The 20,714-nt window shown below is 32.4% G+C and overlaps 1 protein-coding gene across 3 annotated transcripts in view; it reads right to left on the reverse strand.

Moving 5' to 3' along the window:
• The window catches only part of LOC121984093 (acyltransferase-like protein At3g26840, chloroplastic), a 29,842-nt gene extending 12,645 nt beyond the window's left edge, over nt 1-17,197 (reverse strand). The window contains exons 1-10 of one of the 3 annotated variants that reach the window (XR_006112788.1): nt 16,807-17,197; nt 16,618-16,669; nt 16,451-16,506; nt 15,030-15,188; nt 14,819-14,941; nt 11,913-12,007; nt 11,430-11,551; nt 5,116-5,224; nt 4,555-4,685; nt 4,098-4,467 (exon numbers count right to left, since the gene is read on the reverse strand). Coding sequence is in view for 2 of the 3 variants with exons in the window: in XM_042536874.1 (XP_042392808.1) it covers nt 4,098-4,467; nt 4,555-4,685; nt 5,116-5,224; nt 11,430-11,551; nt 11,913-12,007; nt 14,819-14,941; nt 15,030-15,188; nt 16,451-16,506; nt 16,618-16,669; nt 16,807-17,095 (1,506 nt within the window). In the remaining variant the exon portion in view is untranslated. The remainder of the gene's footprint in view (nt 1-4,097; nt 4,468-4,554; nt 4,686-5,115; nt 5,225-11,429; nt 11,552-11,912; nt 12,008-14,818; nt 14,942-15,029; nt 15,189-16,450; nt 16,507-16,617; nt 16,670-16,806) is intronic. The other 2 variants (XM_042536876.1, XM_042536874.1) reach the window with 2 other exon arrangements.
• Between the last annotated feature and the right edge of the window lie 3,517 nt (nt 17,198-20,714).

Below are 20,714 nucleotides of genomic sequence, written 5' to 3' on the forward strand. Positions count from 1 at the left end.
CGAATAAAGGAGGAGGGTTGCGTTAGATTGTCAGCCAACATTAAAATTATGATAAATATTCAATGAATAAATTCATTAAACTATTGTGCTAATGTTAGGTTGTTCCCCGAAGTAACGCGTTGCAAGGTCCGACTGTAACGGCTCGGCAAGGATCGTTACATCTCCAAAACTCTAGTGTAGTGTTAAATATACAAGAGTTCGCATAGCAGGGTTCGACTGTGACGTATTGACAAGGACCGTTACATCTCCATGAGAACTTGAGTGTAGTATTAAATAGGCAAGAGTTCTTACACCATAGGTTGGATAAAAATAAATATGATAAGAAAACTAATAATCTAAGATTTGGAACATGGAACATAGGAACCCTCACTGGTAAATCAATGGAAGTAGTAGATACAATGATCATAAGAAGAATTAGTATTTTGTGTATACAAGAGATAAAATGGGTAGACAAGAAGGCAAAGGTGATAGAGAACTCGGATTTAAGTTATGATACACAAGAAAGAGTAAAGCAAGAAATAGAGTGAATATTGTTGTAGATAGTTCGTTAAAGGATGAAGTTGCAGGAGTAGTTAGAAAAGATAATACAATTATAGCCCTTATGATAATAGTGGTGAAATAAACTATGAACATAATTAGCGTATATGCACCGCAAGTACAATTAGATGAAGTTATCAAATCAAGGTTTTGAGATGATGAAATATTATAAAATATTCTGCCAAATGAAATGATTTTAATAAGAGGTGATCTAAATGGTCATGTCGGAGTGAAAAATGAGGAATATGAGAGGGTACATGAGGGTTATGGGTTTGGAACGAGAAATGAGAAAGGGAAAACTATATTAGATTTTGTGATAGCATATGACCTTATATTAACTAATGTGTTTTTTAAGAAAAGAGAAGAACATTTAGTCACGTTCAAAAGTGGGAAAAATAAATCACAAATTGTCTTCCTTATAAATAGGAAGAAGTATAGAAAGATTGCAAAGTTTTCCATGAAGAAAGCTTAATTACCCAACATAAGTTAGTAGTGTTGGATATACGCCTCAAACATAGTATCAATAGAAAGAAAATATATACGACTCCTAAAATTAAGTGGTGGAAGTTAAAGGATGGGAAGTAAAATATATTTAAGGAGAAGATAGGAGTACAAGCATTAAGTGACTCTAATATGACATGAGATAAGATGGTATCAAAGTTGAAAATAGTAGCTAAGAGTGTACTCGGTGAGTCAAAGAGACATGTACCATTAAATAAGGAATCTTGGTGGTGGAATGAGAAAGTACAAGAGAAAGTGCAAGAAAGACGAAAAGTTTATAAGGAATTATATATTTGTAAGAACAAGGAAAAATTAAAAAAAAAAATGTAATAGCCAAGAAAGAAGCTAAGAGACTAGTGAATGAAGCAAAGAATGAAACATTTGAACAATTATATCAAAAATTGGATACAAAAGAAGGGGAAAGAGACATTTATAGAATAGCTAAAGTAAGAAAAAAGAAGACAAAAGATCTTATCCAAATAAAATATATTAAAGATGAATGTAATAGGATACTAGTAAATGATGGAGAAATAAAAGAGCGATGGAAAAGGTATTTTCATCAACTTTTAATGAAACTTTAGGTGACCAACTTAACTTAGGTAATTTAAATAGATTAAATGAGCATAGAAATTTAAATTTTTATCGTAAAATTTAAAATTCAGAAATAGAACAAATTTTAAATGGGATGTACAATGGGAAAGTCGTTGGACCAGATGATATTTCGATAGAGGTATGGAAGTGTCAAGGGAAACAAAGTATTAAATGACTTACAAAATTATTTAACATGATATTGAAAACAAAAAAATGTCTAATCAATGAAGGATAAATACTCTAATTCTCTTATATAAGAGCAAGGGAGACGTATAAAATTGTATAAACTATAGGGGTATTAAACTAATGAGTCATACCATGAAACTTTGGAAAAATGTAATAGAAAAAGATTAAGGAGACCACTGTGACCGAAAATCAATTTGAGTTCATGCTTGGAAGGTCGACAATAGAAGCTATACAATTTAGACAATTAGTTGAAAAATATCGGGAGCAAAAATAAGATCTACACATGGTATTCATTGACTTAAAAAAAACTTATGACAATCCCAAGAGAAATTATATGGAGAATTTTAGAAAAAAAATGTGTTAGTGTAACTGAAGCATTTCTAATAAAGATAGGGTTACATCAAGGATCAATTTTAAGTCTCTATCTTTTTACACTAATTATGGACGAACTTACTATACACATTCAAGACACAGTACCGTGGTGCATGTTGTTTACAGATGATTTTGTTTTGGTAGATGAAACACGTGAAGGAGTAAATGCTAAACTAGAATCTTGGCTGGAAACACTAGGAGAGAAAAATTTTAGGCTTAGTAGAATAAAGAGAAAATATATGGAATTTAAGTTTAGTAATATTAGACGTAATGAGACAATTGTTAAGATAGGAGATGACGAATTAATCAGAACTAAGAGCTTTAGATATTTAGGATCATTTTTGTAAAACGATGGAGGGATTGAGAGAGATGTCTTACATAGAATACAAGCAGGATGGTTGAAATGGAGGAGAGCGTCAGGTATTTTATGTAATCGTAAAGTACCTCTAAAACTTAAAGGAAAGTTCTACAAATCACAGTTAGACCTGCTATGTTATATAGAGCTGAATGTTGGACTATGACTCGAGTACATGAGCAGAAGATGAGAATTACAGAAATGAGGATGTTAAGGTGGATGTGTGGACATATGAGGATGGACAGAATAAGAAATGAAAGCATTAGAGAGGAAAGTCGGAGTTGCATCTATTAAGGAAAAACTCTGAGAGATGCGTTTAAGATGGTACGGGCATGTACTAAGATGACCAATAAATGCTCCAGTTAGGCGATATGAAACTATGACAAACACGCATATCAAACGAGGAAGAGGAAGACCCAAAAAAAACTTGGTTAGTAACAATAAAACAACATAAAATTTATTTAAGTATAGATGATGGTATAGTAGGAGATAGAGCTCAATGGCGTAAAAGGATCCATATAGCCGACCCCACCTAGAGGGATAAGGCTTGGTTGTTGTTATAAGTAAAATTTTATACCACAAATCAGAGTAAAAAAATGGTCTTTAGGAGTTCCTCATATCTGACAAAGTATCCAAATTGTTAATATTGTTGCATTTTGCACATTCATGCAAATGCTTATTTATTTAACTTATTCACTCACAAAGACAATAGTTTTGATATTTTGAAGATTTAATTCAAGATTGTTAATATTGTTGCATTTTGCACATTCATGCAAATGCTTATTTATTTAACTTATTCACTCACAAAGACAATAGTTTTGATATTTTGAAGATTTAATTCAAGTTAACTTTATAAGTCACTACTACTAAACAACTGTTGAAGAATGAATGCCTTCCAACAAACAAAAACAATTAAGGAATGGGTTTCATAATTAAGATTGGCAGAGAATCAAAACAATGCTCTTCTTTATTCATATCATCAAAAGGGCGCTCCTCTTTTAAATTTTATCAAAAGAGCATCTCGCCTATATTTTTCTACCTAAAATACCACATCTGCCCTCTATCTTGGAGTTGTTTATGTAAAGCAGCCCCAAGAGGTATTTTATCTGTTTTTTATTAAAGTTTTCTGTTTTATATTTTCCTTTCCTTTCTCTTTTTCCTTTTCCTTCATTTATTTTTTATTAAAAAATACATTACAATAGGTTTTTTTATTTTTTTATTCGCATTTTCTGTTCTATTTTTCCTTTTTCCCTTTTATTTTTGTTTCCTTTCCTTCTTTTTCTTTTTTCTATTAAAAAATAGAAACCCATAAAAACCATAAAACCTAAAAACAAAAACCAAAAAACAAAAATCATCTTGGAGCTGCTTTGGTCAAAGCAGCTCTGAGTGATGCTGTTTTATACAGCACAGCTCCAAGGTGTAGTGCAGAGGAAATTTTAGGGAGAAAAATAGTTGGGGCATTGTTTTGATAATTTTTAAAAGAAGGGTACCCTTTTGATGATATAGATAAAGAAGGATGCTCTTTTGATTTTCTGCCATTAAGATTTAAGGTTACCTTTCTATGAAGTGCTTCTCGTGCACCTCCAGGGTACAATAAGACAGAAGCTTTGGCAGATAGAAGCTTATAGAAATTGGGGGCTGAGACAGGAACAGCACCCACGACACGATATGAATCGAATGATGATGAATCAGGCATTAGCTGCTCAGTATCCCTATTAAACAGGAATGGATGAGCAATTCCTCGTAGATGGATCTTTTTCTCAGTAAGGAATCTGGTGAACAAGGGACCCAGCTCTAAACCCATTAACATGTGGTACCCCACAAACACAGCAGGTCCTTCTGATGGAATTCCACTTAGGCCATTCACTATTTTACCATTTTGCAAAGTTGACAGCATCACAGGGTTAGCAGCAAGATCAACCCATCTGAAAAATATATATAATAATTACTCAAGGATTTGATGCTGCAGCAAAAAAATCTTTTACGCTGAAAAGCAAATTCTTATATCTCACCTGTATTGGTCTGCTACCTTCTGGAACTCATCTGGAGTCATCGATAAATAATCTGATACATAATCAAGTTGTCTTGAACGACGATAAAAGCCTGCCCCCTTTACTATGGATACCAAATCAATGCTACTTTCCTGTGTCAATATATGATGCAATTTTCCATTATTATAAGATAAATGATCAATTGCCTAATCTTACAAAATAGTGTCATCTTGTAGCATTGACAAAAGTAATGTATCTATAATGTTTAAGTAACCAACATGTGATTCTCTGTTGCATTAATAACAATCATGAGAGACATAACCCATAGAAGTTATATTTCTTGTTAGATGCGATGCACACTGAACATTTGAAATGCAACTTGTTGATACAAAATACTTCATTGACAATATGAGATATTTCTAGGAAACACTAAACAAAAATTATCATAATGGGCAAAAAATGATTGTACCAAAAGAATTGTATTATATAGCAAAGTTGATAAGCAATAAGCCAAAGGTCCTTTCAAATAATTTAACCCAATTACCCCCATATACTTGTGAATAAAGATAGTAGAAATCTTACTAAGAAAATGGCGTGACCACTTTCTTGGAAATGGCGGATCCTTGAATTTGGCAGTAAATTCCTAAGCCTGTCAGCTTCTTCACGGCTTGGCAATAATAGGTCCCTCCCACTATAATAAGGCTAATGTCAAACTTCATCAATATGTAAGGAAATTGTAACTTAAAAATAGATAAGACATGATGAATAAGTTACATGAAAAAGATATCATGTGGAATGTCCTTCACATGCACAGATGGGGATACATAATTAATTTACCATAAAAGTGTTTGTTCATTATTAAGCAACAAATAGAAGTATTAATGATGGCACTGATGCAACATCAGAGAACTCCGAATGGAAAGAAACTCACAATGTGGCCAAAAGTTCATTAAAATGAAAGATACACCCTTTAAACAACCCTATAATAAAATAGCTACCAACCTATTCTCCTAAAATCAGGGACTAAGTTCACCAGGTTCATTATGACTAATTGTGCATAGTTGTAGAATAGTCAAGGGGCATTTTTGGAGAAGTTGACTCTGGCACTTGTGGGCTCTTAAAGAACATGGTGCTATTTGATGAAAAACTTTTGATAAATAAATTAGATGCACATTATGCTAACAAGAAGATAATGTGATCATGAAACCTCATTCCTACTTCACAGCCTACAACATATCCATTGTATACAACAACAACAATTAAGTCTTATCCTACTAGGTGGGGTCAATTATATGAATCCTTCTACACCATTGAGCTCTATCCCCTATTATATCATCATCTATACTTAAATACAATTTATCGTATTTTATTATTGCTAACCAAGTCTTTTTTTGTCTTCCTCGTTTGATGTGTGTATTTGGCATAATTTCATATCGCTTAATTAGAGCATTTATTGGTCGTCTAAGTACATGTTTGTACCATCTTAAACTGTCTCTCGGAGTTTTCCCTCAATAGATGTAACTTCGACTTTCTCTCTAATGTAATCATTTTTTATTCTATCCATCCTCGTATATCCACACATCCACCTTAACATCCTCATCTTTGCAACTCTTATCTTCTGCTTATGTGCTTGAATCAGTCCAACATTCAGCATCATATAACATACCAGGTCTAACTGTCATTTTGTAGAACTTCCCTTTAAGTTTTAGAGGTACTTTATAATCACATAAAACACCTGACGCACTTCTCCATTTCAACCATCTTGCTTGTATTCTATATAAGATATCTCTCTTAATCCTTCTATCGTTTTGCAAAAATGATCCTAAATACTTAAAGCTCTCAGTTTCAAACAACTCGTCATCTCTTATCTTAATAATTGTCTCATTACATCTAATATTGTTAAATTTAAATTTTATATATTCTGTCTTTACTCAACTAAGCTTAAAACCTTTCACTTCTAGTGTTTCCCGTCAAGATTCTAGTTTAGCATTTACTTCTTCACATATCTCATCTACCAAAACAACAGCATGCACTAATGTGCCCAATGAGTTTATCCATGATTAGTGTAAAAAAGATAAAGATTTAGTGATGATCCTTGATGTAACCTTATCTTTATTGGAAATTCTTCAATTAATCCGCTTGAAGTCTTTACTCTGGTCGTTACATCCTCATACATATCCTTAATTAGTTTAATATATGTTACGCTAATACCTCTCTTTTTTAGAATTTTCCATATAATTTCTTTTGGAATTTTAATAAGCTTTTTCTAAGTCAATAAATATCATGTGTAGATCTTGCTTTTACTCTCAATACTTTTCAATTAGTTGATTGAGAAGATGTATAACTTATATTGTCGACCTTTAAGGTATGAACCCAAATTGATTTTCGGTTGTCGTGGTCTCCTTTCTTAATATTTTTTCTATTACTCTTTCCCAAAGTTTCATGGTATAACTCATTAGTTTAATATCCTTATAATTTGTACAATTTTATACATCTCCGTTCTTATATAAGGGAACTAAGTGCTTACCCTCTCTTGATCATACAGTTTTTTTCGTTTTCAATATCATGTTAAATAATTTTGTAAGTCATTCAATACCTTGTTTCTCTAGGAACTTCCATACATATATCAGAATATCATCTAGCCCAATGACTTTTCCATTTTACATCCCATTTAAAGCTTATTCTAGCGATTGAAATATCGTTACGTGCCGCCCGACATGGACGGTTTTTACCGTTCCGCAGGCGAACCGAAACCGGCATGTCAAGCGCGCGCGTCTCGAGCAATAGGGAGGCGTTGCCGGATGCTTCCGGTGTCGTTGGAGGCGTCCATCAAGCGTCAGCATCGTGGGCGATGGCGTCTGCGGGGCGTCGCGATGTGATGGCGGAGCGCAGGACGCTTTCGGTGTCACCAGATGTTTCCGGTGCCACCGGAGGCGTCGTCGGCCGCCTCCCACGCCGTCGCAAGCGCATGGGTGTCGGGGGTTCGTCGGCGTCAAGGGCGTCGGGGCGCGTCGGCGTCAAGGAGGGATTACCGTGCAAAACTAATATTCCTTTAATAAATCAAACAATTCTCATTCTCATTCCAAGTGTGATATTTTAAAGAGGCTTTCATAAATCCTAATTAAATTATCCTATTAAAATATAAAAAATATATTTAAAATTTAATAAATTTTATTAAATAATATTCTGAAATTGTTTTTAATGTTTTGAATTTTATTTAAAAATTCTATTTTAAAAAAAAATTCTAAAAAAATTATAAAAATTCTAATAAATCAAATTTATATTCTGATATTTTTTTAATTATTATTTTTTTTTACTATTTTAATGTTTAATTGATATTCTAATTTTTTTACTATTTTAAATATATATCATTTAAATTTTTAAATAAATAAATAGTTAATTTATATAATTATTATATATAAAATAATATTTTATATTAATTTATATAATTATGATTATTTAGTCTGGACATTGGAGAACTTATGTATAAATTTTAATTCGAGTTATTGATAGATCAATTTTCTTTAAAGAAAACTATATTTAATTATTTTTTTAACAATATTAAATTGTTTAATAATAAAGAACTTATATAAAATCAATATACAATTTATTTTTAAATTATATACAATAAATATATTTATCTAATAATCACTATATATAAATAAAAAAAATACCGAAACCGTATTGACACAACACAATACGATACCGAAATCGTATCGTTCCGGTCTAGAACCGAAAGCTCAGCACGAGTCGAGATTTTAAACCTTGGCTTATTCTACTTCTGAAGTTTGAATTCTACGATAAAAAATTAAATTTCTATACTCATTTAACCTACTTAAATTACCTAAGTTAAGTTGGTCATCTAAACCTTCATTAAAAAGTTGATGAAAATACCTCTCCTACCGCTCTTTATTTCTCCATCATTTACTAGTACCATATTGCATTCATCTTTAATACATCTTATTTGAATAAGATATTTTGTCTTCCTTTCTCTCACTTTAGCTATTCTATAATGTCTCATTCCCTTCTTTTGTATCTAATTTTCGATATAACCGTTAAAAAGTTTCATTCTTTGCCTCATTCGCTGCTTTCTTAGCCTTTTTCTTGGCTATTGTATACTTTTTTAGTTTTCCTCATTCTTACAAATATATATTTATAAGCTGTTCATTTTTTCTTCACTTTCACTTTCTCATTCCACTACAAAGATTCCTTATTTGGTAGTGTATGCCGCTTTAACTCACCGAGTATACTCTTGGCTATTATTTTCAACTTTGATATCATCTTATCCTATGTCATATTAAAGTAACTGTATTTTTACCTAATGCTTGTACTTATACCTTCTATGTCTTGTTTTCCATCCTTTAAATTCTACCACTTAATTCTACGAGTCATGTGTATTTTTCTTCTATTGATACTATTCTTGAGGCGTATATCCAACAATACTAACTTATGTTGGTAGTTAAGCTTTCTCTAGAGATGACCTGCAATATTTAAAAAATCTTTCTATCCCTCTTTCTAACCATAAGAAAGTCAATTTGCAATTTATTATTTCCACTTTTGAATGTAATCAAGTGTTCTTCTCTTTTCTTAAAAAACGTATTAGCTAATATAAGGTCATATGCTATCGCAAAATTCAATATACTTTTCTCTTCTTCATTTCTTGTTCCAAACACATAACCCCCATGCACTCTCTTGTATTTCTTATTTTTCACTTCGACATGCCTATTTAGATTGACTCCTATTAAAATTATTTCATTTAGTGGAATGTTTTGTAATACTTCATTTAGGTCGTCCTAAAATCTTAATTTGGTATCTTCATCTAATCCTACTTGAGATGTATATGTGTTAATTACGTTCATAGTTTCTTTCGTCACTACTATCTTAAGAACTATAATTCTATACTTCTTTCTAACTACTCTTACAACTTCATCCTTTAACGAATTATCTATAACAATGCCCACTCCATTTCTTGTTTTACTATTTCCTATTTACTATAACTTAAAACCCGAGTTCTCTATCATTTTTCCCTTCACGCCTATCCATTTTGTCCCTTGTACACACAAAATACTAATTTTTCTCCTAATCATCATATCTACTACTTTCATTGTTTTACCCGTGAGGAATCCTATGTTCCATGTTTCAAATCTTAGACTATTAATTTTTGAATAATATTTGTTCTTATCTAACCTATGATGTAGAACTCTTGCCTATTTAACATTACACCCAAGTTCTCATGGAAATGTAGCGGACCCTGCAACGCGAACTCTTACATTTTTAGGCACTACACCCGAGTTCTGGAGAAGTTGCAGTTTTTGTTGAATCGTTACAGTCGGACCCTACAACGCGTTCCTTGTGGGGAACAATCTAGCATTAGTACAACAGTTTAATGAATCCATTCATTAAACATTTGTCTTAGTTTAACGTTGGCTGACATTATATCACCTTGAAAAATCCACTAATCCACACAATTAAATGAGAAAATGAGGTAGTCTCTAGAAGACTATTACCTCAAAGAGCTTCAAATTTGAGACAATGAGGTAGTCTTAGAGTAGTCTCTAATCCCCTCGTGCACCACTATCACCAAGCCTAGGGAAAGATTAAATCATTGATTGCTTTCCCTCCCTTTTTATTGTTTCATACGCCTCATAATGTCATTGTTGGCCCTTATGTCCTTGGGAGAGCCACACCCATCTTTTGTTGCCTAGCATTTAGGACATCACTGTGACTTAACCTCGCACATTAATTTTGGGTGGGTTGAAAGTAAGAATTTTGTGTTTAATGTGTTTTCCTTTTGTTGCCTTGCATCTAGGGCATAGTGGTGACCTAACCTCGACCTTGCATGCCAATTTCAAGCAGGTTGAAAGTAACAATTTAGTGTGTTTGGCTTGTTATTTGGGTTCCATTAGCTCAGGTGTTTCGTATAATTAAAATACCTACTCTAGTTCATTGACCAAGGAAAATTGTGGAATAGACATTTGATTTGATTAAATTTATGTTTCAAGGTTGTTCTTGTATTCTTGTATTTACGTTATGGTATTTGGATTAAGATAAACAAATAATATTTGGGTGTTAGTAGTGGATGATGAGTTTGGATTATATTGAGGTAGTTGGATCATCATTAGAACTATCAACCTTGAATTTTTAATTCTTAGATTTTATATTATTATCATATTTAATTCATCTCGAACTTATTTTTAAATTGTTTATATTCTAGTATTCGTAGATGCTCATTCGAGGGAAGAACATTGCCTTGTAGATCCTTAATTTGTTTGACACTAGGTTTGATTTTACTTGATGGACTTCTCATTTTGTTCATTTGTCATTTTGTTATTTTATATCTTCATTGTATTCTCATTTAACAAAAGAAATGAATATACGTAGATATTTTTTTCAGCACTTCTTGTTCATCTTGAATTATTTATTGCTGTTTACTTTTATTAAACTTTGATACCTCCAAGCAAGTGGAATGACACCCTAGGCCATGACAAATGATGCTAATTTTCATTGATAAATTCGACAAGCATTATAGATTAAGTCAAGCTATAGTTACTTTTAAGTGAAGGGGAGCCTTGGCGCAACGGTAAAGTTGTTGCTTTGTGACCAAAAAATCACGGGTTCGAATCTTGGAAATAGCCTCTTGCAAAAAGCAGGGTAAGGCTGCGTACAATGGATCCTTCCCCGGGATGCGGGAGCTTCGTGTACCGGGCTGCCCTTTGTATAGTTACTTTTAAGTCAAGCTATAGTTGCATACACATTAAGAAATGTGAGCTATTTTTTTAGCATTGAACTTAGTATATAGAGGAAATGATTGAAGATGTAATCTCTCTACTATACAAAATGCTTTCCTCTTTTTTTTCACCAAGACAATAACACTGACTAATATTGAAGATAGGTACCTGGCTACAATCAATGTCTGATTTTTTACAACATGAAGACGAGAATTCACAAAGAGAGAAGCTGATTTTAGCAAGTCTAATTTCCAGAAAAGTGATTCCATTGGCAAAATATCAACCAGAAACTGCCAAACAAAGTAGAATTATATGTCAGTTAGTTGTGTACTACACCAGATTTCTGATAGTAGAATTGTAACACTGAACAGAAACAATAAACACCTGTAACAACAGATATTAAGTCATTTTGCATAATGTTACTAAACAGTGTGCTACTAGTGCAGTTTTAATTTGTTATTTACTTTGTTCACAATTTTTTCCTCCATATTACTTGTCATGCATTTTAGGATTGTATATGCTTTCCTTTAGTTAAAAGTGTTCTAAATGACTCGGTAATGATATTACTAGTGCAACGTTACATAGTACTCAAGGGAAAAAAAAATGTATAAGACAGGTTTCACTGCATTTGAAATTATAGTAAGCACTCACAGAAAGGCCATCAAAAATTTTGTTGAGGTTCTCTGGTAACCCCCCAAAAATTTGATGAATAGCATTTTCTTTCACATGAGCATCCATACCTGAACCTAGAACATACGAAATTTTAAGTATGATACACATGGAAGAAAACTTCAAGGTTAAGCATCATTATTTATTTTAGACCACTAATTTGATGGCAGTGATGAAGCATATTATTGCAAGCTTATTCAGGCTAATGTCCTAATAGCAATAGATTCTTGTATAATCAAATAAGAAATTATTCAAAAATTAGAATGAATTGTATTCATTTTTGGCTGAAAGAAAGAATAATTTTAGTTTTTACATTCCAATATTTCACCAGACAATACTTTGATTGAAGATGCCTTATTGAGGTATTTTACTAGCAAAAAATAATGATGGGCATCATGTTCATAAGATTATCTTGTTTATGGAATGACTTTACATGTGTATAATAGACAATCTTATCACTATCAAAAGTTGAGTTGATAAAAGTAGACAATAAATAAACTTTGAAGTGGATCAAACCAAGGATTGAAATCACGTGCCGAGCCGGTCGAAACTGGTGAAATATTTCGTTCCGCCGGCCAACCAGCACCTGTATGACTCGACACCAAGCCTAGTGGTCGCAAAAGAGGCGTCACATAACCCCCACGACCATAGTCGCACACGCCAGAGGGGTTGCACGACCCCTACGACCGCGTCGAGGTCGCGCTGTCGAGTTTTTAATTAAAACTGAGAGTTTTTCTTAATTAAACTGAACTAAGTTTAATTATCTCAATCAATTCCTAGCTACGATAGGGATAATCTAACAAGACTTAATTACACCTTAATAAAATTATCTAATTAATTATATATTTTATTTATTTTAATTCTAAAAATATATAATAAAATTTTTATTTATTTATCTCCTAGCTATGTTATTATTATTTTTTAATGGATTCAATCAATCCCTAACTTAAATAAATTGCCAAACATATTTCTTAAAATCCTAATCGAATTATCCATTAAAATATATAAAAAAATATTTAAAATTCTAAAAAATTCTAATAGCATTTTATATAATCCTAAAATCCTCCGCGGGGGCTACGGTGCTGTGATGGCCTTCGGTAATCGCAGTAGTGATTTTTTTGGGGGGTTTAGTTAATATATATGTATTTTTTATATATAAACTATTATTAATAATAGTTATAAGATATTAAAAATTATTTCAAATTTTTAAATAATTCTAAATTTTAATAAATATTTTTTCAATAATTTAAATTTTTAAAATAATTGTAAAATTAAATATAAATTTAAATGATCTAAAATTCTAATAAAATATAATTCTTAAACATTTCAAATAAATTTTTTAAAATAAATTTAAGACCAAAAAAGTTCTTGTCGAAGGTAGGCACACACAATTAGAAAAGGAGGTCATAGTGGCTATGACTACAAGAATGAATATGTAGTCATTGGAAAATGGAGTTTTGACTAGCTGCAATTACGGATTTATTTACAACATCTATTGATGTAGTGAATACACCCCATAAAATAAATACTCACAGCTAATAATCATGTAACATGTAGATTATTATTGTCTTTACATGATTAAACTCATTTATTTTAATGCTCCAGTTAAGCTGGAGCATAAATATTTTTCTTTCCTAACTTGTCAACCAAAGATCAAACTAGTAAATTGAATAAACGTGGTATATTCTTCGGAAAAAATGTATATCATGTTGATCTTCTTAGGCATAATAACATTAAACTAGCAGTAAACTTTAATATATTTAATGACTTATAATATATTGGATTCCTTTGGCCTGATATGGGGAAAATTATTAGGATTTCCTCACCATTTGATAGTTCAACTATTTACAACTAAGCACTCTACACCACCCCACTTGGGCTGCTTGAAATTTTGTGAATCCTAACTTGTTATAATTATATTTAATTATTGAATCTCTCCAGAACTTAGCCAATAAGTCAGACAGATAATCATTGGAGCTGCTAAACAAGGTGATAATCTCCTTGGATTGCACCTTTTCCTTTACTAAGTGTCAACCAATTTCTCTCTCTCTCTCTCTCTCTATATATATATATATATATATTCCTTCCATGAAATATTAGATTGAAAGTAATTATCACAATATAAATTCATTGGCTCAATGGAGGCATTGCCTAACTCAATCATCAATTTATTATTCCAAAATAAGCTACACATAGCTAGGCACTTAGCTTTGCATTATGTCTCGGCACTTGATTTAACCACTGGATATTGCTTCTTGATCTTCCAAATTATGAGATTGTTCTTGTTCCAAAAGAATGCAATAGTCCAACATGGACTGTCTATCTATAGAAGATCTACTCAATTCGCACCTACGATAGTGGTCATGATTATTATAAGGTCTTCCCCAGAAGGATTATTATGAATTGCAACATTCTTACAATTTCCTTCCACTTATCATGACATGAACTAATGTAAAGCAGAGTTAGGTTGTTATGATCTAACAATCCTTGCTTCTTGTATAGTTTAGCATTAAAATATAGACAATAGAGCATAAACGTGGATCTATGTCAATATGGATTTTTTTTTCTGTTGTCGATGTCACCCTACAATGATACCTACCAATCTTACAACTTTGTCTTTAATTTCCATAATGTCCATTCCCAATATGTTTTCATATATTACATCATTAATCTCCAGTGTACAAGTACTTCTTTCTTTTAACTTTTTATGCCTACCCATTAACAATCAAATTTATCTTCCAATTTTTCAACCCATTTCTCTCTATGCCCCTTTCTCTATTTCTTCTTTCTTTCTGTTTTTCCTCTTCTTGCACTCAATCCTAACACAGTTCTAGCAATGAGCATTTTCTCAAAGGGCACAGTTCCAATTGAGTGATTTGGCCGCAAACCTGTAATCAAACGAAAGGAATTGGAGATAGTAGCATGGAGAGGTTCTGGCAGTACTCTCAAGAAAGTTGTGAATGAATGAAGCTGAGACAATGATTGAAGCTGAGACTTGGAGAAGGATGTAGCTGCAGGATGGACAGATCAGAAAGAAATGCAAGAGCTTCATTGTTCAGCAGAACTATTGATTAGCTAAGTTGTAAAGAGCTGCAGAACCTGGATTGGCTAAAATCAATATCAAATCAACATTTTGGTTGCGTGCAGCAACAGCAAGAGCAACACATGCACCAATAGATTCGCCAACAAGATAAATTGGTTTCCCCTTTATGTAAGACTCTTCAGATTTGATTGTTCTTTCCACTAATTCAACAAGACCTGCACAGAGAGAAAGCTAATGGGAAAAGAATAAATAGATAATAAGCTATTTCAGCATACACAAGATATAAGTGTTTAAATATCCACCACTGCAATCTTAAGTAGCTCTAATACACAATGCTCAGAGAAAAATAATTGAATATGTTAAACATATCTATGAACATTTCTAAATGAAGAGAAACACCTAATATTTGTAGTTATATTGTGACACTATACCAGCTGATATATTGCAGGCATATCTAGGGTAGCAAATGGGAATAAAGTGCAACATATGATCCCTTTAACATTCTAATTAATCGTTGTTTCTGTCCAGTTTTCAATATTTAAGCAAATTGGTTGTATTGATTGGCAAAAACCTGATAACTTGGCACTATATATTCCTTTTCTCATAAAATAATGAAGCACTTGAACTTAGTTTAGCATTTCGATCATGATAGAAAACTGATGTCACACATCATATTCAAGCAGAACAATTAAAAATCAAATGAATCATTTAAAGAATGCAAAAGGCCAATATATAGAGGAACAGAAACACAGAGAGATGAAGATGCATCTGAAAAGAAAAGGGTGGAATAATATCTCATTACTATATAAGATCACGCTAAAATAAATTTATGTACTGTAAATTAACAGAATAAAAATATTCCGAAACAAACTACTTCCACCTTTTTAATTGTGTTTGTTATATGGAAAACATCTCAAATAAATGAGCCAGATGTGCCCATGAATACTTATGCATTTAAAACTAAGTGTTTTCAAATTTTGGCATAATATACCATCAAACCACTGCAAGAGCATACGCCATGCTAACTACATATTGAAACTTCGCTCAACCCAATATTATAACAAAGAGTTTCAGAAAGTGAGGAAAGACCCACAGGAACCAAGGCCAGCAGTAACCAAATTTGTGAGCATAGAAAAAAGCATGCTTTCCAAGCCCTAAGGTTTAGCCCAACATAGCAACTAGCATAGTCAGGATCAAAAATAGAACTGATCCCCCTTTTGTTGAGATAACGATTCATCAAGTATGCTTTCCGAATTTAGTTGCTTGCCTTGAGTAGACATGAAACTGAAAAATCAAAGTCCGAAACATTTGTGATAGACAAAGGACTTGGGAACGATCCACTTCAATATATATAGAGTGATTCATAAAACAATGATAAGTTGAAAATGGATACAGTTTATCTCTAACACTTTTTGCGGTTGTAAAATGTCTAAAGTTTGAAGATCAAGAAATAAAGGAGATTTTTGACAGGGAGGACCTGCAAAAGTTGTTCTGTCCATGACGGGAATATGCAAACACCAAATGTCGAATATCCTATAGGTAAAAGAATAAAATCGTTTGTCAGAATTATACACCAATTGCAAACAGGATAACTTTAGCCGTGAGCAAAAAACGTGGAAGTTCAAAACCTAAGGCAATGCTTACTTTCCCAGTCTCTCGTGATGCCGTATTAATCCTAGGCCAGTTCCATCAATACCTGGATTTTGTGTGTATCAGCAAGGACAAGGTAATAGGCTTTCAACCAATAACTCGAAGCACTGGTAAATTCTACAGATATTTAACGATGAAAAGATTAAAAAAAAAAACAAGATCTGAATCAATCGCATAGCAAACCAGGCAAGTAAAGGAGCAAAGGCGAGTCCTTCCCGCGAGCTCCACACTCGATCGGCGAAAACCAGCGGGGTGGGCCTCCATCCGGCCGGATAATCTCCCTGGACTGCTCGATGTAGTCTCTAAGATCGCGCGGCTTGATAGCGGAGTCGTCTAGGACCTTGCTGGCCACTGCGCCGCCGGATGTACGAAAAGTAACCTCCGCCCGTGAGGTACTGAGGAATCTTCGGCGCTGTGGCGGTGATAAGCGAAGTGGGAGCGGGACGGAAAGCGCCGCGGCAGCTGTCGCCATTGGAATCGGTTTCACGGCCTTCCCAGCTTCCCGTGCGAATTACTCTTGTTTTTTCTCTCTTTTTGGACGTTCGGCGGGACGAAGCTAGAGAGAAGCGTGTGACTGACAGCACCAACTAGCTGTTAGACTGGATATGCACGTGAGTATTCAGCAATGGTCAAGAATTACTCGACAATAATTAATTAATTAAAAAGGCCTCCGTGTTTAATCTTTATTAAAAGAACATGCCAAATTTAAAATTTTTATATTATATATTTTATTATCATTAAATTATCTTATATTTTAGAATGTCTCGTATTTAAAAATATACTTATCTAAAGCTAAAAAACGGTTTTAATTAAATAATTTTAATCACTCTAAATATTTTTAATTTTTACATTATAATAATTTTAATTAAAATTGACTCCGTTATAATAAAAATATTAGCAAATTTTATTTAAATTAAATCAATTTTAATTAAATTTAAATAGCTTTAACCAATAATAAAACAATTTTAATTATAATTACTTAATAATTTTAAGTGTGCAACTCCACACCAACTCTAACACTAGAACAAGCATACTTTTAAAATATAAAATACCCCTTTGTGCAACTATTTATTTTGTTGCCTATAAAGTTCATGTAAATTTAAATTTATACTTTTGTGCCTATAATATTTTTATTTTATAAAATTATAACTTTAATCTAAATAAGTTATTATTTATATATTTATAATATATTTTTTGATTCTGAATTAAAAAAAAACAACTGAGGATAAATATTGAGAACTGGAGATTCTTTAATTTTGTGCACAAACAAGGTGCTTTCACTTCTGATATTGCATTCGATGAAATCAATCAAATCATTGAACGCTGTAGGATTCGCCTTATATACAGGTAGATAACACTGTAGAAAATTGCGAGCATTGCATGTGTCGACTTCAGAGTTTTGTTCCTTTCTTCCTGGTGCCATCTAGAGTACAAGTGAAGTCTGTTAGCTAATAAACAAACAATGTCAAGTCTATCTTAAGATAAAATAAACAATTAGAAGTCCTATTATGTTTCGAACAGACGGTTGTGCATAAAACTCTGCATTGAGCTATCAACTTTTGAACATATGGTCTTCCATAAAACTTGGCAAAGGTTGATTCTGCGTGAAGCTATGCTATAAAACATGTCATTTTTTAGTATTTTCTTAGATGAAAGATAAAGATTTACATGTGATATCTTCCTTAGTTTCAGTAAGAAAACCCGATACCTGGTGTATAAAAAAATTAAAAAACCTAACACTACAAGAAATAAGTTAAAAACAACGATTTTGTATGTGTTGCCTATGTGTTAAAAAAAACATGGTTAAAAGTACTGTTATTAAAAGTTCGCTAAAAGACAACAAATAAAAAGCGTTATTTTATTTAGTAAAGACAATATTTTTACCACACTTAAAACCGTTGTCTTTTTTTACAAAGATAATATTTTTACAACTCATAGAAAGTATTATTTTTTTTAAAGATAATGTCTTTACAACCACGAATTGTAGAACTATCAAATGGGCCAACCCGTGACGAGGCGGGTCGGCCTGTGGTGGGTCGATCATTTGGCAGGGCGGGGCAGGCCAACCCGTCGACTTGACGGGTTGGAAATTTCCAACCCAATCCAATCCAAGGCGGGTCTCGGGTTTGACGGGCCAACCTCCGGACCCATCAATTTAAAAAAAATAATAAAAAATATAATTCATATCTTCGATGTTTTACTTCGAAAATATTTCATCAATCAAACGTATTCATAAACATATATTTTAAATATAAATGGATACAAATAAATACTTATGTTGGATGAAAAGTATTATTTTTATTTTAAAATTATAACAAAAAAAGATAATAAATTGACATAAAACTTAACTTACATGTGTTTCTCAACCCGCGAGCCAACCCAAACCGTCGCGGGCCTAGGCGGGTTAGCCCGCGACAGATTTGGGTTGATAAAATTTCAACCCAACCTGCTTAAATTATTTGGCGAGACGGACCAACCCGACGGGTCCAACCCAAATTGACGGCTCTAACGAATTGTCATATTTACACCACCAATTGTTTAATTAAACCCTTATAAATAACATCCATTAAAATATCATGAAAGTACACTGATCAATCTTCTTACTATTGAACCAAAAATGTGTAATACAATTCAATAGAAAATATATAAATATAATCCACAAACTTTGGATCCATATTAAGTGTATATAAAAGTAAAAACCCTGTACATACTAGATATGCATATTAATTTCAATCTATCTAGCTTCTTGGATTGAATCTTTATGGTAATATTGCATGTTCTCAAAAAAATATATGAGTTTCTTTCTTGGTAAAACAAAAACCCCACTTTTAATTTCTTTCCACATTCATCGACGAGGAAAAAAATTATTATATTATAATTAAGATAAAGTAACTCACATAATCAACATTTGACTCAATGAATAGATTTCACAAAGACAATAAGCTAACAACAAGTGTAGCATCTATATATTAAACTCAAGACAATAAACAAGCTCACATAATAAATACATTAAACTCAATAAACAAATTCTACACTTTTCAACATAATCAATACATTAAGCGCACATGATAGCTAGTCTATCCATTGACATCCATTCTTTGTCAATTCTTATTACAACTAATCAACCAACAATGAGTCAACACCTTCAAAAACACTTGTAAATCATAAAACACATTAACACAAATACAAATTCGAAATAATAACAAAACAATCAAATAATTAATTACCAGCTTCATTGTTCATTAATTAACAGGTAAGATAACAAAGGACACAGTCACACCGCCAATGAAAGCCAATGTTTCATTGGCAGTTTCTCTCAACTAGACCATCACCCCAACTCTAAATATTCAAATCATTGCTACAATCACAAACAATCATAAGTGCAAAATAATAACAAAACAACCATAATCAATTTAATTAGCAGCTTTCTTGTAGTGAATAATTGTAGTACCATATATCCCTGATTTTCTTAATTAACATGCAAGAAAACAAAGTAACACTTGACATAAACCCGCTGGGCAAAAAAAAAAACAAAAAAAAAGTTTGGGACAGATTTTTGGACATAAAGGAGTGGAGAAAAAAAATTCTGGACATAAAAAGATGCTGAAATTTGTATCTGTAAAAGAAAAATAAACAACAGAAATTGAACTTGCACATTTAATAAGTTCGGTACAAATGAAAATTCAATTAACATACCTCGCGTAAAGTTCCTACAGCTCTGATAAACTTCAAAATGCTGCCCTTTCTGCTAAGTTAAGAACCTGAAATGCACATGACATGTTAACATATTGATGGCAAAGTGATTTTGGTAGAAAAGTTGTGTGGCCTTTAGAAACTTGAATATAATGAGAAAACAAGAATATCATATTCAAGAAGATGGTTGTTTCATTGGAATTTTCTCTCAATCGGGGCATCACTCAACCGGGAAAGAACGTAACAGTTACATAAATTCATAAATAAGAAATTTCCAGTCAAGTATAGAATGTTTTCTACTTAAATCTGGTTACATCAACTCAACATTTTCCTTCAACAGCGAATTGGTGCACCCTCATTTTTCCCAACTGTTCTTAGTTTCAAATATTTCCTTCAAA

Source organism: Zingiber officinale, chromosome 5B (assembly GCF_018446385.1).
Source record: "Zingiber officinale cultivar Zhangliang chromosome 5B, Zo_v1.1, whole genome shotgun sequence".
In the NCBI taxonomy this organism is placed as follows: domain Eukaryota; kingdom Viridiplantae; phylum Streptophyta; class Magnoliopsida; order Zingiberales; family Zingiberaceae; genus Zingiber; species Zingiber officinale.